Source organism: Miniopterus schreibersii (genome assembly GCF_964146895.1).
Source record: "Miniopterus schreibersii genome assembly, chromosome: 11".
Taxonomy (NCBI): domain Eukaryota; kingdom Metazoa; phylum Chordata; class Mammalia; order Chiroptera; family Miniopteridae; genus Miniopterus; species Miniopterus schreibersii.
Window position 1 is genome coordinate 24754919 of NC_138111.1, and position 25978 is coordinate 24780896.

General features: G+C 51.8%; 1 protein-coding gene across 3 annotated transcripts in view; it reads left to right on the forward strand.

The window, feature by feature from the left end:
• Nucleotides 1-23562, forward strand: part of TBC1D2 (TBC1 domain family member 2) — a 43785-nt gene extending 20223 nt beyond the window's left edge. Inside the window, exons 5-13 of one of the 3 annotated variants that reach the window (XM_081152161.1) lie at nt 1132-1328; nt 7457-7852; nt 12878-12988; nt 13762-13949; nt 15015-15491; nt 19024-19144; nt 21459-21611; nt 22393-22514; nt 22843-23377. In XM_081152161.1, the coding sequence (XP_081008287.1) occupies nt 1132-1328; nt 7457-7852; nt 12878-12988; nt 13762-13949; nt 15015-15491; nt 19024-19144; nt 21459-21611; nt 22393-22514; nt 22843-23050 (1973 nt within the window). In that variant the 3' untranslated portion in view covers nt 23051-23377. Of the gene's footprint in view, nt 1-1131; nt 1329-7456; nt 7853-12877; nt 12989-13761; nt 13950-15014; nt 15492-19023; nt 19145-21458; nt 21645-22392; nt 22515-22842 lie in introns of all 3 variants that reach the window. The other 2 variants (XM_081152163.1, XM_081152162.1) reach the window with 2 other exon arrangements.
• The last annotated feature ends 2416 nt before the right edge of the window (nt 23563-25978 follow it).

A 25978-nucleotide genomic window follows, 5' to 3' on the forward strand; every position in this document is an offset into this window, starting at 1 on the left:
TCAGAGTAGCCAAGGGTGGGCAACAAATGTGGCTCTAAGTGTCTCAGCAGCCATGGCAAAGAAGGAGATACAAGTGATTAGATTATTCCCAGTGTCCATGAGACTAAACACATAGTTTCTGGAAGAAGAAAAGCCTTTTCTGGCACTGAAGGCTGAGGAGAAATTCTGTTGAGGCCTGATAACAGGCATGATGTGTCTGTGCCCTGTAAACAAGATTCTCAAGGTCCCTTCACCATATAATCAGGCCCTGGTTGCAGATTGATGGCGGAGCCCTAAAGCAGAGGTGAGGATGGCAGGACAAGGCAGCCTGAGTGAATGGATTTGATTTAAGAATAAAATTTAGCACTGGTCGGCAAAGGTTTTCAGGAAAGAGCCAGATTGTAAATATCTGAGGCCTTATGAGCCATGTAGTCTCTGTTGCAAGTACTTAGTTCTGCCCCTGTGGAGTGAAACCAGCACAGACAGTGCACAAAGGAAAGGGTGTGGCTGTGTTCCAATAAAACTTGATTTACAAAAGCAGTCTGTGGGCTAGATTTGGCCTGTGGGCCATGGGTTGCTGACCTGGGCTCTATTGAAAATAAAAGGACTGTGCAGCCTCGAGGCAGCCAACTATGGGAAATATGTCTCCTAACTTAGCTGGTAGTAAGGATCAAATAATTTGAGCTACTGTCCAGGGCAAGAATGCAGAGTACAGATGTTCCATGTTCCTATCAAGAGGCAGGTCTGTGTACTTTGAAAATTGCTCAGAGGGTAGAGGTAGGACCCTGACATAAGAAACAAGACATTCCTTCAGGACTTGTGACTGAGGGGAAGACCACCTGGCAAACAGCCTGTGCATTGGGGATCTGAGAGTAGGGGACAGGCAGTTTCGAGGATGGGCTGAATGACCTGGCCAGCACAGTGTAAATGATGTTTATTTAGTCCAGCCCTGCACAGCTGCATCAGTATCACCTAGAGATGTTTTAGAAATGCAAATTCTCAAGCCCTGCCCAGGCCTATTGAATGAAGAGCTCTGGGTATAGGGTCCCACAGTCTGCATTTTACCAAGCTTTTCAGGTACTTTTGCAGCATGCTCATTTGAGAACTGTCAATGCCCCTGGTCATAACCTCTGTGTTTCTCCTCTTGGTCAGGGAAAGATCCAGCAGATTCTCAGAAGCCTGCCCCCAAGTCCTCTCTGACTGCCAATCTCATTCAGAGAGCCAAGCGCCAGAACAACACCTTCCCTCTCTTTGCTGAAGTGCTCCCATGGAACCAAACTGCCCAGGAGAAAACCTTGGCCTTGGAGCAGCAGGTTCTGATGCTTACCAAGGAGTTACAGTCTCAGAAGGTGAGCTCTGGCCCTAGGCTCCATTGGACCCCTCTGGGTATAGGCCAAACTGTGGGTGGTTGAATGTGCTGTGCTGTTGATTACTCAGGGACACGCTGTCACTCAAACTAGGTGACGGAAAGCCACCAAGGGCAGGGTCTCTGGAGACCTACTTTAATAATTGCCTCTCACACCCCTCCTGAAGGACTGTACATGGTCTGACCCCACACCCGAAAAGGGAGAGTGTTTGGAAGAGGGTGATCTGGATGGAGGGCCCTGGGAGGGGCCACCAAAGGAACCAGGGGACCTTTGACCTGGCAGCTGGTAACTTGGTGCACATCTCTGAAGGACTCACAAGACAGAGAAAGCAGACAGTTCTTTAGGCCCTGGGGCTGAGTCAGGCCCAGCAGGTAACAATAACTGGGAGGAAGATTTAGGCTTAATAGAGAAGTTAATTATAGCAGTTAAAAAAAAAAAAAGGCACGTCATTGTCGAAAACAGATCACACGCATACACAGACATGAAAATCATTAAAAAGTCCACAACCCAGAGGGTAGATCGCGTTCACATCCAGGGCAACCTGGTGAACAATGAGGGTCACGTGGCAGGGAGGCGAGGGCGGCTGCAGCACCAGGCTCTCTAGCTGGAGCAGTTGCCTGTGCAGCTTAAGTCCCAAACCCGAACCTAAACAGGAAAAGAAATCTGAAATGTAAACACCACTTCTCCTTTCACCATATCTTACCCTTCTTTCTAGGATATATGGGCAGCCTCCCTTGACTTGGCCTGTCCTTCTAAGGCATTATGAATTGTCAAATGAAGCAAAGAGGCCCTGGGAGACTGAGGTTTCATTTAGGTTTGTCCCTGAGATCTCTGTGACCCTGGAGGATGCACCATTTTTCAATAAATGAAGGCAAGGTCTTGGAGATTAGTAAGGACTGCCCAGTTTGTGGACAACTCCCCTACAGTCAGAGTGAAAATGTCTGGAGGAAGTTGCTCAAATATTAAAGAATCTGGACTTTGTTACTGGTTCACTTTCCAGCAAATCCCAGTCCTGTCCTTGAGCAGATGGTGGGAGGAGAGCAAGTCTTGTGGTTTAGCTTTTGACCCCTAACATGAGTGGATTTACATGCTATCTGACTCATCTCACAAATGCACTTTGGTCTAGTGGGTAATTCAGATCACAGGTCTTTTAAATAAGATAGTATAGACTCTAGCTCTGGCCCTGAGCAGGTCTCTCAACCTCTACAGCCTCAGTTTCCTCATCTGTAAGTGGAGTTATAACCGTGTTTCCTGGAGAAGCCCATGTCCAGATTCATAAAGCCTGGTGCCTGGCCCCCAGCAGTTTGCCCAGCAGATTCAGACTTTGATTGTCTTAGCTATTGCTAGCATTTCCTGCCCTTTTTGTTGATTCCTTCCTGCCTTAAAAGGAATGACACACACCCCTGAGGTGCTCTGAGAAGAACCCTCCTGCAGTGTTCTGGGAATCAGACCTGAGCCTGTGAGGGCCTCCAGGAAATGTGCTTGTGGGGCATAGCAGTGATGGACAGAGTGCAGGCCTTCATTCCACACTAGGAAGGGGGAGCCCTGCCCTACCAACTCTGGAGTTTCACCTCCAGCCCAGACACCAAAACCAAAGAGAGGAAGGACAAAAAGAGACCAACTCTTGGCCCAGAGGGGGCAGAGGAGGCTGGCACAACCTTGGGATACCGAGCCCTAGGCATTCAGAAATGCTGGTCGGAGAGCACCTCTCCATCTGACCCTCTGAGTCCAGTTCCTCAGCTGGGGAAACAGTCCCCTGGACTTCAGGGCCCACATCTACCAGATGCCCCTCCTGTGGCTTTTCAGTGGGGAAGGACCGTCTTTCCACCTGAGGCCACAGGAGGACATGGGAGCTGGGGTCTTTTTCTGGTTCAGACAGCCAGGTGACCATTGCCAATAATGTTAGTGATTCTTTAAGAATTAATATCTGGCCCAGCCTGGCATGGCTCAGTGGTTGAGCATCGACCTAGAGATGGCGGTTTGATTTCCCAGTCAGGGCACATGCCTGGGTTGCGGGCTCGATCCCCAGTCGGGTGCATGCAGGAGGCTGCCGATCAATGATGACTCTCTCATCATTGATGTTTCTGTCTCTCTCTCTCCCCCTCTCCCTTCCTCTCTCTGAAATCAATAAAAATATATTTTTTAAAAAATTTATATCTCAAACTCTGTTGGATACTACAGAGGGCCCTGGTCTTTTTCTCCAGGTTCAAGGGCTGTCATCACAGGTTGCCTCCTCCATGGTCCCATAGTACAGCCCATTATCAGATACAACTGCACTTCAGAAAAAATGGCATGAACTCTCTGTGCCTCCCTGTGTCATATTAAACCACAGGGCGACTCTGAGACCCATTAAGTCATTATCTATCCCAGACTCCTGCAGTGTTGGCCCCATAAGAGATTTGGACTGCAGGAGATAGTACCAGATGGCTGCTTGGCCAGGTGACTCAGGCTTTCCGAGGTGACAGAATTGTACCCAGCCTGAAGGCCGTCTGCTCTGGCAGATGGAAGGCTGTTGTTTGTGGTGATGTTCACCATCTGTTGGCTGCTGGGAATGAGGGATTCCTCCTGGGCCCTGCCTGGGGCCCTCTGGGGCCAACTTAGCTCACTCAGGATGACTTGGTGAAGGCATGTAATTTGTTTAGGAAACTCAGTGGGGGCAAAGAGCAGCCAATTTTTCCCCTAGAACCCTAGCCAGAGTTGAGAGTACACTCCCCCTGCACAGGGTGCAGACTTCAGAGTGCATTCCACATGATGTGGACAAAAGCAGCTTCAAAGTGGATGTATCAGAAGCTTCCATTTTTTAAATATTTCTATATGGTGTGTATGTGCATTTTTGTGACTGGAGTATTTCACTTAACATTGTCCTCAAGATTCATCTGTGTATAGTAGGTGGGAGGACTTCCTTTATTTTTAAGGCTGAATAATATTCCTCTGTGTGTGTGCTCATGTCCCACATTTTACTTGTTTACCCTCCTCCACTTCCTGCAACATGGGTTATTTCCGTTTTTAAAGAAATGGAAAGAAGCATCTCAATGCAGAATCCATTAACTGCATCATGGAGAAGTGAGGGGTCCTGGATTAGGAGTTGGGGGCACTCTATCATGGTGTGTTTTTCCACTCATGGGGATCTGCCAGGTCCCTTTAGTCCTCTCCCTTCTCCTTTCTTGGGCTTCGGTCCCCCATGTGACAACAAGGTGGCTGGGCCAGGTCTCCCAGGGCCTTCCAGGTTTTCTGAATCTTTCATCCATTCCCATTCCATCTTATACTTTCCATGCAGGTTTTTTCTCCCCACCTCCCTCCCGCTGTGGTGCAGGGATTCTAGGATGGGAGGAAAGCCTCCTGGGCTGGTGTCTTGGTCTTGGATTTTGAGAGCCAGATGTAGGGAAGGGGAGACAGCTGGATGTAATCAAATGGGCTTCAGAGTTGACTCTCCCAAAGTTTGGGGAAAATACCCACCTGATTCTGAGCCTCAGACAAGTTCAAACAGTGGTGTCTGTTGGTATTTCACCAGTCAGTTGCCCGGGTGATCTCCACATCTCAGCTGAACCAGAAAATGGCCTGGGCTTCTCTGTTATCCCAGAGCCACAGGAATGTTAATCTCTCTCAGCAGGGCCCTGAGAAGAGATTTCTTCATTCCAGACATTCCGGTTTGGTTTGCAACCACCCTCCCCCACTTCCTGCAGCACCCAAGCTTCTTACCTGCTCTTTCATTCCACTGGGGCTTTGCCTGAGCTGTTGGTTCAGTTGTCTTGAAACCTTCCCAGTTCTTCAGGGATCCCTTTAAACTGATCTGCCTTTCTCTAGAAGGTGCTGATCTCCCACCACCATCACCACCACCCTGGACAGAACTCATTGCTCTCTGCTCTGGGCCCCCACAAACACCTTGTTTCCCGCTGTCGCAGGAAATCGCTCTATTACAGTGGTTCACCATCGCTTCCACCAGCCTTCCAGGATTTGGAAGGTGGGAATATGACCAGTCCCCCTCAGGGCCCCAGCAGTTGGCCCAAGGCTTGGCAGTGAGTGGGTGCTTGATAAAGGTTGGATGGAAGAGAGAAGCAAAGAAGGGACAGTCACTAGTACCAAAGATTGAGAAGATGCACACCAATTTGGTCTTGTTATTAACTTCTCATATAAAGTCATGATTTGGGGCAGTTCTCTAAAATAGAATTGTTCTTAGCGAATAATCCTATCCAGCTGATCCATTTATTTAACTGCTTTGGCTTGATAATGTTATCTGTGGGAGCTCTCCATGTCCCCACCTATTGCTGGTGGAAGTGGGCTTCTTGCAACATCACAAGAAAAGAAACTTTCTGAGACTCACACAGGAGAATGAGTGGCATTTATTTACGTGGAATTAAACCTCTGAGTTTCCAAGGTCCCCTCTCCCTCCATTGTGCCATGGAAGAAGTGTAGCTGTGTCTTCAGCAGAGCTAGGATTAAAGCCGTTGCCCAGAGTTTCCATTCCATATTTGTATAGCCCAACCCAGCATCAGGCTAGCTTGCTTGTGTTCCCAGCTGCAGTCCGTCAGTCCATTGTGTGTGGTCCACATGCCCATGACCATGCGGCTCCTAGGAACACAGGGAATGCAAAGAAGCAGGAGCAAAACCAGAGGAACAGGAGAGCCAAGAGAACATTTCTCTGTCTGGGGATTTTAACCTTCTAAGATTTTGTGCACTTGCGGTGGCCCCACCCCCTTTGGCCAATAATTTCTGTTCCAGGTTAAACTGACAGGCTTCTTCCATGTGACACCCTAACTGTCATCCACATCCCCTTTGTTGGACCCCCCATGGTTCCCTGGGAAGTGTAAAATTGCAGCTTCCTGGTGAAGCTGCCCAGATAGCCATGCTTATACTATCTGGCCTTTCCTATTATTAATAACTAGCTAATTACAGTGGTACCAGATACTGTTAATGTGTCTCTAGGAAACTCTGTTTTTCCAGATGAGGCTAGCATGGAACACAGCGTTATCCTAAAGACCCTCCCTACAAGGTTCATGTGGGGCTGGCAGCTAGGCTGCCTGGCTTCTGATAATCTGACCCTGGCCCAGAATGAATCTGCACCCTTGCTTTGGGGCAAGACAGATCTTGGGGAGGGTGAAGGCTCCAAGTCATGGGGAGCCAAGCAGACCTTGAGTTTCCATGTGAATCACATGCTCCTCCAAGGAGTAAATTGAGGTCTGTTGCTCTCTAGCACTTCCTTGCACCAGCCTTGCAGGCATCGCTTGGTGGGCTAAAGGGGCTGGGCACAAACAGATTGATGAGGCACTCTGTGTGGCCAGCCCCACATGAACCTTGTAGGGAGGGTCTTCAGGATTGTCAATGTGTTTCCTCTCTTTTGCTGTCTCAGCTTGATTGGTAGTACCTGCTTGGGTGCTATATTAGGAAGAATTCTGAGGCCTCAACTAGGTTAGCAGGAAGGAGTATTGAGGTTAATTAGTAATGCCTGCCACAGGAGGGAAGAGCCATGCCTGTGTGCCACTACACCGCTACTGTCAATACTGACCCAGCATTGGCTTTGGATTCTGGATGATTTGGGCTTAAATTCTACTCTACTCTGCTGGGCCTCTGAAATAGACAGGTATTACTCAGGACACGAGCTCAGCTGCTGTAACAAAAAAGCCTCAAAATACTATGGCCTGAAACAATTTGGAAGTTTACTTCTCTTCCACATTCTAATGGAAGAGTCCAGAGGTAAGTGAGCAGTTTTGAGCTGGTGGGGCAGCTCTGCGATCCTCAACATGCAACTTCTGCTGTGAGTCCAACATGGCTGCTGTAGTTCTTGCCTTTTCCTGGCTAGAAGGAAGGGGAACTGGACCAGGGGAGCATGTGTGTAGTGGTTTCAAAGGTATGACCCAGAGCTGTCCACACCCGGTATAGGTAGGATTGTCACTTGGTCACACCCAGCTGTAAGCTTAGCTAGGAAATGCAGTCTTGAGTTGGAGAACCATCTGTCAAGTTATAACTCTTGAACAGAAAAAGAGAAAATGGGGGCTGAGATGAGATGACCTAGAGGATGATGCTGGCCACCTCTCAGGGCTGTTTGGAGAACTGGTGAGAGCACATGCCTTGCCTTTTGCGAGTTCTTAAGACGTTTCCGTTTCCCCGCCCAGGAGCTGGTGAGGATCCTGCACAAGGCACTGGAGGCTGCCCAGCAGGAGAAGAGGGCGACCAGCATGTACCTGGCAGCAGCCGAGGACAAGGACCGGCTGGAGCTGGTGCGGCACAAAGTGCGGCAGATCGTGGAGCTGGGCAAGCGGGTGGAGGCCCTGGAACAGGAGCGGGAGAGTCTAGCGCAGACGGCGAGCCTGCGGGAGCAGCACGTGCAGGAGCTGCAGCAGCACGTGCAGCTGCTCATGGACAAGAACCAGGCCAAACAGCAGGTCATCTGCAAGCTGTCTGAGAAGGTCACCCAGGACTTCATTCATCCCCCTAACCAGCCCCTCGTGCCCTCAGATTCTGCCGACAGGAACTTCCTGAGCCAACAGGAGAAGATGGAGCACCTGAAGGTAGGCGCCACTCCCTCCAGGCCCTGGGCTCTTGGGGAAGGCACTACCCTCCACCTTAAGGGTTTTCTAGACACAGCAGGGGTAACCCTTAATACCGGAATGTTCATATTTGAAATAGACGTTGGTGGAAATATTGCTACACACTTCCTCACTTTCTTAACCAGAAGGCCCAATGCAATTTGATCTTCTCATGGTGTCCTAGGCTGAAAATGGAAGGTATCTCTAGCTTAACAACTTAGAAGGAGCCCAAGATGGGTCAGAACCCCTGAGGACTAGACCAGCTGCACGCCTGGGGCCTGGCTTGGTTGGGTTACTTATGTGTCACACTGATAACCTTGGGAGCCCCCTGGTCCACGCTGGCCCTCCCCCAGCAGTCCTGCACACAGTACAGGGACCTGTAGCTGGCTGTGAGCTGCTCGTAATGATGACACGAATCGCTGCTCCTATCCTAAGTGCTCTACCTGCATCGTTTCATGTAATCCTTGCACCAGCTGTGAGGCAGTCACTTGTGTGCTCCTTGTGCTGAGGAGGCGGGGGAACTGGAATTACCTTGGAGCAACATCTCTGACTAATCCATCTACTCTGCTGCCTTCCATCTTCTTTGCCTCTTCTAGCTCCTGTCGCCATCCCCGCCTCCCCGTCACCCAGGCTGTAGCTCTCACCTGGGAAAGGCTGCCCCATCTCACAGGGATTCGTGGTAGCACAGAAGGCAGGAACTTTACTTTAGGTGTGATGCCTGCCATGGGCTGCAGCATCCTCTCTAGAGGGTGGTGACAAGAGCTGTTGGAACACCTAGAGGCTCGAGGCTGGGGATAGGTGATTATAGTCCCCCAGTCCCTAAAGGCAGCCAGATAACCAGCCAGTCATGCCCAAACCCTGCCACTTGCAGCCAGATACGTATGCATATGTATCACCATGGGGACTCCCATGCTGCTGTACCAAAGAAGGACTGTGGCGGTGGGGGAGGGAAACCTGGAAGCTTTTGAGGCCTGGGAGCAGTGTTTACAGTGGTATAGTTGTCAGGAGGCTAAAGGAAGATAACAGAAACCCAGGTTCCTCTCCCCTCTTTCAGCATGAAAACCACATAACCAGTCTCCGAGTCTTCCTTAAAACAGATTTTTTTGAGTTCACAATAAAAACAAAATCCCTTCAAGTACAGACGTAGCTAGGTTGTTAGAAAACTCTCCGTGCTTCACACAGCAGTGGAAATGGCTTCCAGCAGATCGCTTCCCTGCCCAGCTCGCCCAGCCTGCTGGGATCCCCTGCTGAAGACCCAGGAAAGCAGCCCAGGGGTCGGAGAAATAGGCTCTCTGGATACCTCCCAACTGCCCCAGAGGGCTGGCTGGAAGCCTGGACTACCCTAGGAGACTAAGCATGCCCCTGAATTTGCATGTGCAGGAATTTAATTTATCAGCGAGCCCAGAGATGAGGAGACCCTGGTTATGATTCACGTCAACCAAACTTGTATATGTAGCCGATCCTCAGAGGCCCAGCATCCTGTGCTAGAAATAGTTGCGTGACTAGAGTTCCTTAGTCCAAGCCATTTTCCTGCTTGCCCTGTGATTGAGAACAGCCACCTTTAAGGAAATGCCCCCTTATTGTTGAAGTTGTCAATTTGAGGGTAGAATCACCGACCTTGAATATCAGAACTGGAAAGACTCAAAGATCTAGTCTGCCCCCACCCCATTTTCTGGCAGGGACAGCCGAGCCCTGGAGAGATGAAGGGACTGGTCCCACGGCACAAGCAGCGGAGTCACAGCTATACCCCAGGTCCCCCCACAACCAATCTACTGCCTTCCCCAAGGAAGTTTCCCAGGTTCCTGATCCCTATGAAGGTAGGCAGGCTCGTTGCTCCTAACTGTCCCCTTTCTCCCACTTGTTTCCCTCCTTTGCTTCACTGGTGACTGTCATATGACTTTTTTCTCTGAGATCTCTCTTTTTCCTCCCTACAGTTCTGAGCCAGGAAGAACACTCAAGGTAGGGCGATGAGCTGAATGAGAAGGTGCTGCCCAGACACCACCCCACCCCACACCCACAGTTGTTCCAGGGGTGCTCAGCCCTGCCCTCCCTCTCTACCCTATGCCGCATGTCCAAAGCTGGGATGAGGAAAGGGGGATGGGAGCAGGAGATAGGGCCAGGTGGTGGTGCAGGGCATGCTCCAGCAGCAGACTCCGATGTCCTTTCATCTGGAAGTAGTTTTCGGTTCCTATGGTGGACCAAACACACCTCGGTGTCCCCTGCCTCCCTCTGTGCCATCTGCGCGACTGAGATCTTACCTTCTCTGTGCTTGTTTCCTTATCTGTGAAAGGGGAATGATAGTACTTCAAACTTAGCCCACAGTGCTGTGGTCAGGCTGAAATCACGTGCAATAGGGGAAATGGGCCTGGCACATAGTAGGAACTCTGGCAACTGGCAGCTCTTCTCCCTTGCCTGGAGGCTTGTTCGTGTTCCAGGCACTTGGGAAGAATCCACAGTAACGGCATCTTCTTTCGAGGGGAGGGCAGCGCATTGGGTGAGAGTAGCCCTCGGAGAAGTGAGAACTCTGTGAGGGAGATGACACGCATACTGCGCTTGCCGCACGCCAGCCTCTAGTCTAAGCCTTTTGCACATATTAACTGATTCCACCCCCGACCCCCGAGGTGGTGCTGTTATTATCCCCGTTTCCCAGGTGAGGGCATGAGGCATAGAAAGGGTGAGTAACTTGTCCCGGGGCTCAGTGGTGAGGCAGGATTTTTATCTTGGCAGCATGCCCTGGAGTCCGTGTCCTGACCACCAGGCAGCGCTGGACTCGAGCAGCACATGCGTCATCGACGTGTTATAACGCCGGTTAGGAGAAATCAGACAACCCTGCGTGCCTTCAGCCCGAAGGCTACCAAGGACAGCCTTGAAGGGTGGGACTAGACTTGACGTCCAGGTGAATTCTAGTGGGGGGAGCTTAGAGAGTGCGCAGTAGATGCAGTGGTTTAGGACTTGACTTTAAAATCAGACAGACCTGGGTTCAGTCACACCTTGCCTTGTACCAGCTCTGTGACTTCCGGCAACTTACTCCACCTTTCAGAGCCCCAGAGATCTCATCTGTGTTATTTTCCGAGCTGCTGGGGGTGATGGCGCAGGTAGCCTGCACAGGCTCCGTGTTCATGAGTCTCTAAATCTCCAGACACTGAAGTGTAAGACTGTCATGGGAGCGGGAAGCAGTCCTGGAAAATCCTGATGCTCACAGGAGGTTGACCCTCCTGCTGCTAATAGGAAGATCCGCACAGATCTCACTGCCCCCTGCCACACAAGGCTGAGGAAGTGGGCGTCATGAAGGGGAAGCAGGCAGACACTTGCCTAGAGAGCAGCCAATGCCACCGGCAGCTTTTCCAAGAGAAAGAGCCTAGATTTTGATCTAGGGCAGGGACACAGCTGGAGGGTAAGAGGAAATCCAGGCTGGGGAGTTGGATCTGCCTGGGTCCTGGCCAGGAGGAGAGAGCAGAGAGCAAGTTTAGCTCCAGTACAGCCTTGCAGCCCAGGCACAGTGAGGGAAATGAAAGCAGGGGGCAGGGGGTTGGGGGCATCACAAAACCCAACAGAGTGCTGAGAGGCCACTTTGTGAAGTCTGCCAGGACATTTGTTTCCAGCTCAGGAGCCCTGGGATCATGTGACCCTCCCACTGTGTCAACTATCTAGGCAGAAGACAGCAGACCCTGCACACGAATTGGAGCTTCTGGGCTGGGAGGGTTCCTGGCCAGAATGAAAACCCACCCAGGAAGGGTCAGGACCGTCTATGAGCTGTGCACAGTTGTCTCTTTCCTGATAATGAAACACCACAGGCTAGGCATGATGTTCTTAGTTTCCAGATAAGTCAGAACCCATCCAAAGTCACCCCTGCAATAGTGTCTCATATTCACCTACAGCCCAGTACATGTTCTTGAGTGGGAGAGAAAGGGGTTGAGTTTCAGCTAGTAAATGCCCTGGAATTGCTAGGTGTAGCTGTGAGTGTGTGTTGTCCATTGCTTCTGCAGTGTCCATCCAAGTAGAATAAAGACTGAGAGCCATTGCTGTGGCTACTCCTTTTTGAGGCTCAGGCTCCTAGCCTCAGAACTCTAGTGCTGGGCCAGCTTCTCCTTGCACACCCCAGTAGCTGCATCTTACTCTCTCCACTGGACAACTTGCAAAAGGAACACTAGGCTCAGAGAGGTGCATCACAGCATGATTCATAATCAAAAACAGACTGAACACCCAGGGCTGAAGTAAGAAGACAACAAGAGAGGGACTATAACTAAGTCAAGGTAAATTCACCCAATAGAACAGTCATCTGGCATTAAAAATTACCCTGGAGAAGTTTCTGTAGCAACATAGAAAAATATTTACAAAGTGACACTAAGAAAGAAAAATTTTCAGCCCGGCTGGTGTGGCTCAGTGGTTGAGTGTCGACCCATGAACCAAGAAGTCACTGATTTGATTACCAGTCAGGGCACATGCTTGGGTTTCAGGCTTGATCCCCAGTAGGGAGTGTGCAGGAGGCAGCCAATTGATGAAGTTTCTTTCATCGATGTTTGTATCTCTCTCTCTCTCTAAAATCAATAAAAACATTAAAAAAATTTTTTTCACCCAAAATTGTTTAATATGATTTGCAAATATATGACAAAATGTATTTATTTTATAAACAAACATTACTTGAGTGTTGTGTTTTAGTCCCTGTACTTAGTGTTGTAACACATTACCTCACTTAGTCTCCTTGCTGCCCAGTGGGTAGTTGGTATTTGTTCCTTTTACAGATAAGGAAACAGAGCAGTTCGGTGAGGTCTCCCGGCAAGGAAGTCGGAGCTAGGACTCGAACTCCAGGCTTAGTGCTCTCTTCACCATTTAATTCTAGGATCAAGATTAGAGAAGGGGGCTATCAGTAATATTATTTTTGTTTCAGACTTTCTTTTTAGTTTGCATTATTGGAAATTTCTAAAGAAGTGTTGGCAGCTCATTTGAGGATGAGACTAGGGAGATGTTTATAGTGCAAGCCCTTAGCTGCTTTGCTCTCTTCTCCAGGATGACATGGAAGCATACCAGACCCAGAACCGCTTTCTCAATTCTGAGATCCACCAGGTCACAAAGATCTGGAGAAAGATGGCTGAGAAGGAGAGAACCCTCCTGATGAAGGTGAGAGGTGGGACTCGTTTTCTGGTCTCTTCCCACCACTCTTTCAGTCTCCTCACCATCTCACCCCTGTCTCACTCTCTCCTCATTACCTGCCCCCTCTCCCTCTGGACTGTGCTCTGATTGCTGCTTCTCTGATCACAAAGGAAAAGACAGGCAAAGGAAGGGTGTGCAGTGTGTCTCCCATGAGCTGGAAGAGAGGTAATGTGTTGGAGGAACAGAAAGAACCCACATGGTGGCAGCAGAAGGCACAAGGGCAGTGTCCAGAGCTCCATGTCCATCCCCCGGGCACTGCTCAGTGATATCACCTACAGAGAACTTGCTCTAGGCCAAGTGCCCCAGGAAGGGCTTTGCACATGTCAGCTCTTCTAAGCCTCACCAGAATCCTGAAGCAGACTCTGTATCATCCCCATTGTTCAGATGAAGCTAAGGCACAGAGAAGTTAGGTAATTTGCCATCAGTCACCCAGCCAGAAGTGGCAGGATAGGACTGCAGGCCTGTGCTGTCTCTGCCCACCCCACCCCTCTTCCTTCTGAATCCAGCTCGAGCCCTGGGCCTGGTTCTCTCTTGCCTGGAGCCCTTTCTGCCTTGTTATAAACCGTTGGATTCGGGGCCCATCTCCTTTCCCTATATGAAGGGCTGGGGGTGCGGAAGGGGTGGTGTTGAGAGCTGGGAGAAGGGCGTGCTACCTAAAGCTGTTCAGGCCTCAGGCCTCTGGGGCAATCAAGTCTAACCAAATGGCCTGACCAGCCCCCACCCCCGCCCCACCCCCACAGTGTGCCTACCTCCAAGCCAAGAACTGCCAGATTGAGAGTAAGTACCTGGCAGGGCTGCGGAGGCTGCAGGAGGCCCTAGGGAACCAGGCCAGCGAGTGCTCCGAGCTGCTCAGGCAACTCATCCAGGAGGCGCTGCAGTGGGAAGCCAGCGAGGCCTCTGCTGACGGTGTTGAGCTGAACCCCATCAGGTGAGCCCAGTGGCGGCCAGGGCAGGGCTGGCTCTGCGTGCCCTAGGAGTCCCAGCTGCCCCCTGACTGTGTGTGAGCACCACACATTTCTTACTTCCTCGTATCTTCAGATAAACGAGCATGTGGTTGAGATAAGCCCCATTTTAGAGCTGAGGCAGTGCAGGCTCAGAGCAGGCAGCCCCTTGCCCAAGGCCACACAGCACGTTAGTGCAGCTGACCTGAGTCCGCCTCCAAAGCTCTGTTTTTTCCACTGCCCCAGGCTGCCTCCCAGAGGTTTGTCATAAAGGGAGGAGAGAAGACAAGCCACCTGCCTCCCCTGAGCACAATGGATAAGAACAGTTAAATATGACAGAAGGGGCTGTGGCTGGGGTCAGAGGCCCTTGAAAGCTGGGTGACTGAGTGGCTGGAGCCCAGGTTTTGAAGCCAGACTTGGGTCTCTCACTGTGTAACCTTAGACATGTCACTTTGTCTCTCAGAGCTTCATATGCATCCTCCATAGATGTGTGTAAGACCCCTGCTTCACAAGAGTACTAGGATTCAATGAGACAGCACATGCAGAGCACACACAGGGGCAAATAAGTGTTGAATAAATGAAAGGCCACCTGGAATGGATCCCCAGCTCTCCCAGCTCTGTGTGTCAGTGGTGCTGTCTGTGCCCCATCCTTTGGGGCTTACTGGCTGTGGAAGTGGGGTTCTATATGGACAGTGCAAAACTCCTTGGGCCTAAGACAACCTGGAGTAATAAGAGGATCCTTTATATTTGCACAGAATGAATGAGTAAATGTCACTTCAGCACTTACTATGTGCCAGGCACTGTCTAGGCCCCCAGCAGTTTACAACAGAGGATCTCAGTGGGTCTTTATGAGGCAGAACAGGAGTTTCTCTACCCATTGTACAGATGAGCAAACTGAAGTTCAGAGAACTGAATGACCTTTCAGAGCTGCGTGGCTAACCCAAGGTGAAGCCAAGGCAGGAGCCTTGCCCAGGGTGCACCCCACCCCCCAATTACCCCTGATCTGGGGTGGGGCTCTGCAAGGTGTTGCTAACATGGGCTTTTGCTGGCAGCGAATATGATGAGTATGGCTTCCTGACGGTCCCCAACTATGAGGTGGAAGACCTGCAGCTGCTGGCCAAGATCCAGGCACTGGAGGTGCGCTCCCATCACCTGCTGGCCCACGAGGTTATGGAGCGACCACTGCGAGAGCGCTGGGCTGCGCTGGGTGAGCTTGCACCCTCCATCGAGCTCAAGCAGCTGCTGCGGATGGGCGTGTCCCAAGAGCATCGGCCTCGTGTCTGGAGATGGCTGGTCCACCGCCGCGTCCAGCACCTGCAGGCCCCTGGCCGCTACCAGGAGCTGCTGAGCCGGAGCCAGACCTGCAAGCACCCTGCTGCCCGCCAGATCGAGCTGGACCTGAACCGTACGTTCACCAACAACAAACACTTCACCTGTCCCACCTCCAGCATCCCTGACAAGCTCCGCCGGGTGCTGTTGGCCTTCTCCTGGCAGAACCCCTCCATCGGCTACTGCCAGGGCCTGAACAGGTGAGCACCATAGCCCCGGTGAGGACACAGCCTTTATCCTTCAGAGCAGCCCTCTGTCTCTTTGGAGCCTCCTTCCAGAACCCGTAGAGGTGAGCCACAGAGGCTTGATATGATCCCCACTGAACAGATGGGGACAAGCAGGTGAAAGTACATGTTCAAGACAGAGGGTTCAGAGCTCAGGGTTCCTCATACCATGCTCTCTCCTTTGGTTTATGCTTAGGAAGTGCCACTCCCGTAGAAAGCATGGTGAATGGTCCCCTGGGGTTGTGTCATGCACAGCCCAGCTCACAAATTGTGGAACTGCCTGGGTCAGGGATCATTTGCTTTAAATGAAACCCACTCAGCAGAGCCGAAGGAAAAGAGAATTTATAAATGTTACAGGGGAACCTGTAACACAAGCCAGGAAAAGAAAATAAAGCTAGAGACCACATGGTCATTGGAAGCCGGGGGCACCATTCCCTCCCTATTCCATGGGGACAAGTTCCCTGCAGTTGTGCAGCTCTGAGATAGTACTGCTCTGGGCCCTCTGTGGGGATGCATGGTCTCGTTCCACATTTCTGCTTTCTTCTCTCTCAGTAACCAGACTCTGTCCATCATTCCTTGGACATTTAGGGCCCGTGGAGGCTGTCAGAATGGAGACCTCAGCCCATGAGTCTAGAGCCTTTTAGCAGGTCTTCCCTTTTGTCGATACCCTCATGTCCCGGGTCTAAATTCCCAAAAGAAGAAATCTCATTGGCCCAGCGTGGATTAATTTCTCCTTCTAGTCCAACAGCAGGGAACAGGGGATAGGGATGGGATAACCTGGTAGGGCTGCCCTCTCCAGTACTGTAGGGGACTCTCATGGTTGCCTCCAGTTATCTCAGTAGAAGTTGCACAATCTCCTATTTCCCAAAGCAAGTTTTGGACTTAGTTTAAACATACATATGCTCAAGCAAAATTTACATAAGCCACTCTGCTCTTTTTTCAGATAGGTGGTGTGTGACATTTATTCAACACAGAATAAACATTCAGACTGTCCCTACTCAAATGGGAATGGTTCCCAAGGGTAGATATTTTTGATACTTTATTTTCAGTGTAAGTTGGGTGAAATTGAGCATATATGTGTATAATTACTGGGAATTCTGAGTTCAACCCCAGAACAGTTCATCTGTGCTGAAGAGGCGGGGGAAATTCCTATAGCATAGGAGGTCTTAAGATAAGCCTTACAGAAGAAAAGAAGCTTCTCCCTGTGTGGAAAGAGGCAGGGGTACATAGGAACAACTGAGACCAAGAAGGGGGATGACACCCACAGGCTATTTCTTTTACTTCTTTCTCTGAATGCTATTTTTTTTTTTTTTTACTGATTATTGGTATTTAGAAAAATAGTCATGGTACTGCTTTAAATAGAAAGTTATTTGTGATAGAACCTGTTCAGATGTAGAGGGTACTGTTAATCTTTCAAAGGCCCTTAAACCCAAGCCTGCAGGCCCCTTCACTTGTTGAGTGCCACCATCTAGTGGCTTCCATGGGAACTGCATTTGTCATGTGGAGAACAGACCCTGCTTATATGCAACAAATCCTGCCTGTTTAGAGGGTGATAGATGTCATGATTATGATTTAGTGCTAATTTAAAGCAAACAACTTAAAGCCATTTCCCTTTAAAATATAAGCGAAGTGCTTTAAAATTTGTTTTTCCCACCATTACCACACTCCCTTCTTTGTAGACCCACTGGGCTCTAAATGCCTTAAGTAGGAGTCTGTCTGCAGCCCTGAGCAGTTCGTAGGCCCTAGTTGGTACCAACAGCCTCTCATCACTGACCTTTTAAGCCAATGCTGGCAGCATGCTCCTGGACTGAGCACATCCTGAGGCTCCCGTAGAATGGGGAGAGGTGGAGAGAACACCGGAGTGGACTTTGGGAGCCCTGGGTTCTATTTCCACTCTGCTGCCAACTGACTGTGTGGCCTTGAGCAGGTCATTTTTGCTTTCTGGGCCTCAGTCCTACCATCTCTACAATGAATTTATCTAGACCAGTAGGATGCAGCTGCCTAGAGCTTTGTCTTGTGAGTTTCTGAGGCAGTTTCCAGACGCAGTGGGAAAGAGTGCCATGATCAGTTAGTTATGTCAGCCCTGGGCATAGTCAAAGAGAGTGGTGGCCAGTGTATCATACATTTGCTATCCCTGAACTAAATGACGTCTGAGCCCCACCCACCCCCACCACCCTTCCCCAGCTCTAAGAGGGCAGAGCTTTCTGTTTCCCAGGAGACCTGTGACTGTTTGTTCATCCACTCAGCTCAGACTTATGAGGGTCTGTACAAATATTTTGCCAGAATGAAGAGAAATTCCTCCTCAACCTACTGAGGAGATAAAAAGGATTTTTTTTCTTTTGAGACTTGACCCTGTTTCTTTAAAACATGAACGTGAGAAGAGGTTGGAGGTCATGAATCCAATCCAGTAAAAGCCCAGGGAAGCATCAACGTCGGGACCATGAAATGTGCTCTGTGTGCCCATTGAGACTGTGAGCCTTCCCAGTGCTGTAAACTGGGGTCTCTCTAAGGGTGACCAGTAGGTGCACTCTACAGAAGGGGCCCGCTGCCCATAGGACAGCCTTGGTTAGAAGGTCACATGAGGCTTTTCACTGCAGGATTTCTGAGGCTTTGCTAAGATACTGTGTATCACAGCCTGCGAGAGGGAACTAGAGTATACAGCATTCCCTACACATCTTTGGATACGCGGCCTTGTGTTCACCCAGCATCATGACAGACAAGGACATATTGGAAAATGTGTTCTTGGGTTGGCCCCAGAAGAGACCCATCAGAAAAGATAGGAGAAGTAGAGAAAATAGTACTTCTTCCAGGCAGACTTCCCTGCCCAGCAATGGGGGGGTTTCTTCCTTACCCATTATCTCAGAGCCCCATGATAACTTCAGGGGAGAGTGAAGCAAAGGAGAAAAAGAACTCCATGTATTGAGCACCTGGTATATGCCAGGTAGTGAGCAAAGCACTGTGGGGTCTATCTTCTCCCTCCAGATGCCTCACAGCCCTGGGAGGGAGGTAGTATTAGTTCCCACTGTACAGGTGGAAGGCTCAGAGAGGTTAGCACACTTGCAACAGTCTCAAAGCCTGTGGATGTGAACATGAGGATAGCTAACATTTATAAAGCACTCACCACATGTCAGGCACTGTGCCAGACATTTAACATGTGTTAACTATTTATCCTCATGACAGGCCTGTTATTATTAGGAAGATGCTGAGGCTCAGAGAGGTTAGGTGACTTGCCTAGGGTCACGCAGCAAGGAAATGGCAGGATCAGGATTCACACCCAGGCAATGGAACTTCAAAGCTCCTGCTCCAAGATGATCCGCCTTGCTCTGGAAATCCCCTATGTAGTTCTCCCAAAAGCATGTTTATCTCACCCCAGCTGCCAAGGACACCAGCCTGATCAGGGAGTCGGGTGGGGCAGGACTCCCCCCTGGGCCCAGGGAGCCATCTCTGTCATGAGCTGCCTGGCTGTGACTTCTGAAGGTCACTCCAGGCCTCCTCCTCTCCCACACAGGCTGGCAGCCATCGCTCTGCTGGTCCTGGGTGAAGAGGAGAGTGCCTTCTGGTGCCTGGTGGCTATTGTGGAGACCATCATGCCAGCCGATTACTATAGCAAGACACTGACAGCGTCCCAGGTAATAAGCAGGGCAGGGAGGGGACTTAGGGGTTATGCAGGTCAGCCCCAGTTGTTCCTACAAGCTGGTGAGCCTCAGAAAAGTCAGAAATCTCTCGGGCCTCCATTTATCCCTCTGTACAATGGGCCAGTAGCAACTCAATGGGACTGCTAGGAAGTGAGTGTCCCAGTGGTGACATTATGTCATTAGTAACAGGTTTCCTGGGGAGGGGAGGAGAAGAAAATCTAGTGATACTTGCTATTTGCCAGGAAAGAATTTCAAAATAGAGGTCAGGTGGGGGGAGATGAGACTGGGAGGGTGGAGGGGTGGCGACTCTTCACACACGCTCGTCCTTCCTACTGAGAAGCACAGCTGCCTCCATCAGCTCATGACCTCAACTGCCCACTGAGCACAGACCAGGCCTGGAGTCCAGCGAACTAAGTCAAAGCCAGCCCCTCCAGTACTCAGCCGTGTGGCCTTGGCAAGTGACATCCCCTCTCTGACCCCAGGCTTGTCCGCTTTTGAGTGGGAGGAACACTACTTCCTGGGTTTGTTGAGAGGCATAAATGAAAAACCATTTCAAATGCCCCATCTCCACTCTCCTACATTTCCCACCTCCCCTGCCTCACCCCTTGTCCTGTTCTTGCTGCATCAGTGCCATGTGCTTTACGGAGAGAGGCCTCCCAGAGGGAACTTTCTCACTTTCCAACCCCAAACCTGCCAAGCCATTATCTGCCCACCCATTCTTTTCTGCTTTCTTACTACGATCACCCAACACCTTTCCTCCTTCTGGGACATCCACTTAGGTGGGAATCTTGGGAGAGAGTGGGTGCTCAGGTATGGAGTGGAAAGGTTGGGCTGGAGATCAAGCCGTAGGTGTCATCAGGAAATAAGTGGTGAATCGGTAAGGATGTGTTTGGCTTCATGGAGGGAAGAGCCTCGACTAACAGTGGCTTAAATGGGGGATTCTCAGGTAATGACACAGCCAAAGGCTCCTCCTCGCCCTCTGCTCTGCCATCCTGGCATGCGGCCTTCCTCCTCCTGCCCATCATGTGGTCCCAGGACGGCTGCATCACCTCTGGCTCTGTAGCCACGGCCTAGGCTGGAAGCAGCAGAGGGTGGAAGGCAGGAGCTGGCTCCCTTTCCAACAGCTTTCCCCACCCCAGCAATTCCTGCTCACTCCTCCTGGGCAGAACTGTATCACATGGCACCTCTAGTTGCAAGGCAGGCTGGGAAATGTTCCATATTTTATTTTCATGTTTTAACATCTCTGAAGTTGAGGTGTGTTGTACAACCAGTGTGTTATGATGGGTTGCTATTTTTTGTTTTCATTTTTTAGTATAGAAAATTTCAAATTTCCAAAAAAATTGAGAAAGCAGTATATGAACCTCCACGTACCCATCACCAGTTTCAGTAATTATCAATGCTGGGAGGCCAGTGCTATTTCACCTAAACCTCCACCCACTCTTCTGCCTTTGATGATCTTGAAGTAAATCTCAGACATATCATCAGTTCATCCATAAGTCCTTCAGAAGGTTTAGTGGCATCTTAAACTGAATGAATTACCCTAAGTTTCAAGATGGACACTAGGCCTCCACATGGACCTGTGGTTCTGGGAGAGCAAGGAAAGGGAGAGTGTAGCCACGCCGACAGCTAACGCCTGGAAGAGCACTTAATTGGAAGGGGGCTGAGAAACCAGCAGTTACAGGAAAACAAGAGCAACAGGAGACTCAGATGGGCCTGTCTTGGAGATGGGGGGCCAACCACAAAAGCACCATGTCTTAGAGCCAGGAAAGGAGCTACTGCTGGGAGTTATCACCAGGTCAAGCAAAACAAGGATGGAGGCATGACAGTGACCACACGGAGAGGTCACTGGCAACCATCGCCCAGCAGCATCCCCCTTTGGGAGGATTCCTTGGTGTTCAGGTAGCAGGACAGTGTGACTCCCCCTGACACCTGCCCCCAGGACCTCCCCCGAGATGTGCACAGAGCATCTTGTGCGTCAGGCCCAAAATGTGTGTAGAGAAGCAGCTGTGGTGTCAGCTGGCACAAGCCTGAGCTCCTGATTGGCTTGAGGTTCAGAGGGGCAAAGGGGCCAGAACTCCACTGGCCATGACCTTAGCAGCCGACAGAGACCTCTGTTAAAGCCTGTGTGCCAGCCCGCGTACAGCGGGGTGAAGTGCCTTCTCGCAGCCAGGCTGGCCTGTGCCCCCGGGCAGGGCAAGGCCCAAGCTGAGGCTCCAGCGCTGTGTGTGGCTGGGAGTGAAGGGGCAGACGGGGAGGGAGGCAGCCCCTCCCCGGGGCAGCAGCTGAGGGGCCCTCTCGCCGCCTCCAGGTGGACCAGCGGGTGCTCCAGGACCTCCTCTCAGAGAAGCTGCCCAGGCTGATGGCCCACCTGGGGCAGCGCCACGTGGACCTCTCCTTCATCACCTTCAACTGGTTCCTCGTGGTCTTTGCCGACAGTCTCATCAGCAATATCCTCCTCCAGGTCTGGGACGCCTTCCTATATGAGGGCACGAAGGTAGGGCGCTGCCGGGGGTTGAGCAGGAGGGTCCTGGGCAAGACCCTTCATCCTCTTGGTCTCAATTCTGCCCCTGGAAAGTGGGAGGACAGTGACACCTGTCAGGGCTGTTGAGGACACCTGCTAGGAGCGTCGCTTTGGAAACTAAAGTGCTTTGCACACATGAAAGAAAGTGATTCTGCCCCCTGGAGAGGAAGCAGGAGCACAACCTTGGGGGGCACATCCCTATTCCATCAGTTGCCACTCCAGTCCCCCGGGTCCCTCCTTCTCTTCCTCCTGTTTGGACCGAGCCCTGGATTGGGAGGTTGGCACAGGGTCTGGTGCCAGCTCTGGCCCTCACCCTGCTAGAAGACCCTGGGCAGGCCTTCCCCTGTCTTGCATTTCCACGCGGTGGTTGACAGCATACTGCACTGCATGGTCCACAGAGAGCCCTCGGATTTGTTACTTTATCAGTTCCTGCTAGCGCCCCATGTAGAGACAGCGTTTACCCCTATTAGGTCCACCCAGGGTCCCAGAACAAGTCAGGGTAGAGCTGGGACTCAGCCCATTCCCCAGATTCCAAGCTGTGCTCCCCCTGGGGTTTCCAGTCACCCGTCCCCTGTGACCTCCCTGCACATGTCACCTCCAAGCTTTCAACTTCTAGAGCCTGTCCAGGGACTCCCACTGCCTGGTGTGTGGGTTCTCCTCCCTCTGGGGATTACCTGCCCTGGCACCCCATGCCCCATCTGAGCCCCCACCTTGCCCCCAGGTGGTGTTCCGCTATGCCCTGGCCATTTTCAAGTACAATGAGGAGGAGATCCTGAGGCTGCAGGACCACCTGGAGATCTACCAGTACCTGCGCTTCTTCACCAAGACCATTTGCAACAGCCGGTGAGAACCCACCCCTGCTCTCTCCACCACTCCCACCACCCACATTGGCTCAGATGTCACCTCCTCCAGGAAGCCTTCCCTGACCAACCTTTCCTTAGTGGGTTAGAGCTCCCACAGTTAGCACTAAGCCTCCTCCTGCCTCAGTACATATGACTTTGAACGGAAATTTTCTTCTTCACCGTTTCCTCTCTGGAAGGTGAGCTCCCCGAGGCAGGGGCCAGGAGCCTTAGCCATATGGGCAGAATGAATGCAGGCCTGCCTGGGAAAGCATGGTGAGCGCAGGCACCGTGGGACAGTGTGCTCTGGGCTGACTGTGCTCTTCCCCCAGGAAGCTGATGAACATCGCCTTCAACGACATGAACCCCTTTCCTATGAAACAGCTGCAGCAGCTGCGGACAGTCCACCGGGAGCGGCTGGAGGCTGAGCTGCAGGAGCTGGAGCAATTCAAGGCCCAGTACTTGGAGACCCAGGCATCCCTGGACACAGTGGTGCCTGAGGGTTGTGCCAGCGAAGACGAGGGGGATGGGGAGGCCTGATGTGGCCATCTGCACTCCCCAGAGCCCTTTCCATCCTCAACTGGCAGGCCCATAGGAGCACGGCCATGAAGCAGTGGTCCAGCCCCCTGAACCCCATCACATTTGATGCTGGGCAAGTTCCTTCTTGGCTCTGGCCTCCAGTCTCCCCATCAGAACGTTGTCTGCTGGTTGAGTTATCTCATGAGCACATACCCAGGGATCTGGCCCTCTCTCACTTCCTCCTCAGAGCACTTTAGCACACAGACAAGAGTGCTGTCTTTATAGGGAATCGTAAATGTTCTCTAAGTTCATCTGTATAAGATAGTGTAAATATAAGAAGTAGTTCACAAGCTTTGGAACTTACGTGATTCTCAGTAACCACCTGTCCCTGGGTGAGCCCACCACAAGGGCCTTCCCAGCCTAGGACATCCTGGCTGCTGTTTCTGTGGGTTCCCCAAGGAGCTGGGACCCTGTGCGTTTAGGGCTCTGTCTTTCTGAACAAGAGTGCCTCCCACTGTCGAGGCCTGTTTACTGAGCCTGGCACCTATGCTCTTCTTTCTGTTCACAGCCCATTGCGGGGTGGGGGGTCCCAAGGGAAACCCCTGCCCACCACCAAGAGGAACCTGGGTATGTCAGTTGGGCACAGAGCCCTGGGTCAGTTGTCCAGCCTGATCTCCCACCATCAGCTTCGTAGGCCAGGTCAAGAAGAGTCACCTCTTCTCTGAAAAAAAAACAGGTGGTTGGAGGGTGAGGAAGAGGCAGTGAGAGGGACAGCCGTGGCCTCTCCCCAAGTCAGGGCTGTCAGGAACTCAGCTTCACTTCTGGGCTTTTCCAGGCCCTTCCTCAGCAAACAGAATCTTCCACTATCCCCTCAAGGCAGGGAGTCAAGGCCACACAGTGACTGTGGCAGCTCATTTCTCAGCAAAACCCATGTCTGTGTCAGTGTAGCCTTGAGCTCGGTGGTCTTCAGCGTGAAGGACTCGGGGTGCCGAGTCCTAGCTCTGATCTGAGGCTCCTGTCCAGAGCTGGGGAATAAGATCATGCCCATAATGGGTACCAGAGACAGGCCCTCTGTCACCCACAGGTGTGAACTTGGTTGGCATACCAGGCACCCAGTCCTGCCCCTTCCCCCCCACCCCGGCTGCACCCCTGCACAGCCCTGGGGAGGGGACACTCGGGGTTCTTTTCCTCCCACATTCACAGGGGCTGCGGGTGGCCCAAGGACACCAGGTTTCCTGTGGGTTCCCCACATTGGGGCTTGGTGGCCTTTCTCAATCTTACTACGCTTTCCTCTATGACAGTATCTGTGAAGCATTATGGTGGTGTGAGGTTGGACTGGGGGTCCTGGCTGTACCCCCAACAGGCTGGGTGCTGTAACTCTGAGGGCAGTTACTGGGGAGACAAGGAGATGATGCTGATGCCTGACAGTCAAGTGCAACAGGCAGTGAGTGGCCTTTTCATGAAGAAATTGTCACCAGGAGGGCTCAGGCCTGCAGAAGGCCCAAGGTTCCAGGAGAGATGGGGCCCAGCTGGTCCCTCAGACTCCAGCCTGGAACATCAGATTCCCTCCTCAGCAAACAGTAAACAATTCCAGATCAGCGGCACCCTCCTCTCCCGCCTTCCCTCCTTCCCTACTCCCCTTTCCCTCCCTCATCTTCCCTCCCTTCCTCCTCTCCTCTTTTCTTCCCCTCTCCTCCACCTTCTCCTCCCCCATTTCTTATCCCCCCCCCCAGGCAGAGGAGAAGCTCTGCCCAGAGCTGGGTGCCTACTCCCTCCCCTCCCCCACTGGGGAAAGGTTGAGGCTTTGCCGTTGACCCAGCACTGTGTAACCTGCCTGGTCCCTACATGGCTACTCCATAGAATCTTCTAAGCAGCTTTTTAAAAATACTGGTGCTGGCCCTGGCCTTGTCGCTCAGTGGTTAGAGCGTTGGCCTGCGCACTGAACGGTCGCAAGTTCAAGTCCCCATTAAGGGCACATCCCTGGGTTGCACATTTGATCCTGGCCCCTGTTGGGGGAAGGTGCAGGAAGCAACCAACCTTTGTGTCTCTCACATAGATGTTTCTCTCTCTACCCCTCCCTCCCTCTCACTCTAAAAATCAATGGAAAAAATATCCTTGGGTGAGGTCTAACAACGACGAAATACTACCCTGCTCAGAGTCCGTTGTGGGCCTGGGCATCGTGATACACAGAAGTTTGGGGACCACAGAGCAATGAGGACTGACTGGTGGGGCCTCCTCCAGACCTGAAGAGGGGAGCTAGAGCTGGAGCCAGGCATGAGAACTGCCTGTCTAGAGAATAGCCCACCACAGCCAAGCTCAATTTACAGATGAGGAGACAGAGGCTCAGAGAGGTTAACCTGCCCAAAGTCCCACAGCCACTGAGAGTTTAAGGCATGCTCAAGCCTAGAGGCCCTAAGTGCAAAACCAGGTATGGCTCCTCCCAGCTCACCTCCCCTGTGTGGAACCGAGAACACCTCCCCCACAGACCCAGGAGAAAGGGCAGGTCTGGCCCAAGGCCTCCTGAGTGGTGTAGGGCCTGTGGGAATAGCCCAGGCAAAGAAAAATGGGAGGAAGAAACATCCACCTGATGGGCAGACTGCAGCAGGGACAGGCGGGGATGCAGTCGCACTCCTGAAGTCTGGGGTTGCTGCTGCTGCTCCTAGAGAGACTGCCCACCCTCCCTCCGCTCTTCCTGAAGGGCGCTTGGGGCCTACCCCTGGTGTCAGGTTCCTGGCCCTGCACCACAGCTGTCGCCCCCATCCCCAGGGGCCGCTGCCTTCCAGGGCTGGAGGATCTGATCCCTCACAGCCCCCACCTTCCTACCCCAGGGGATGGGACCGCTTGCTCAAAGCACCCCTCTCCAGACATAAGACCCCCAGCAAGCTGAGGTCCACACCCCATTCTACAGGGGAGGAGGAGTTACCCAGGGACCCTCCCTGGGCCAAAATC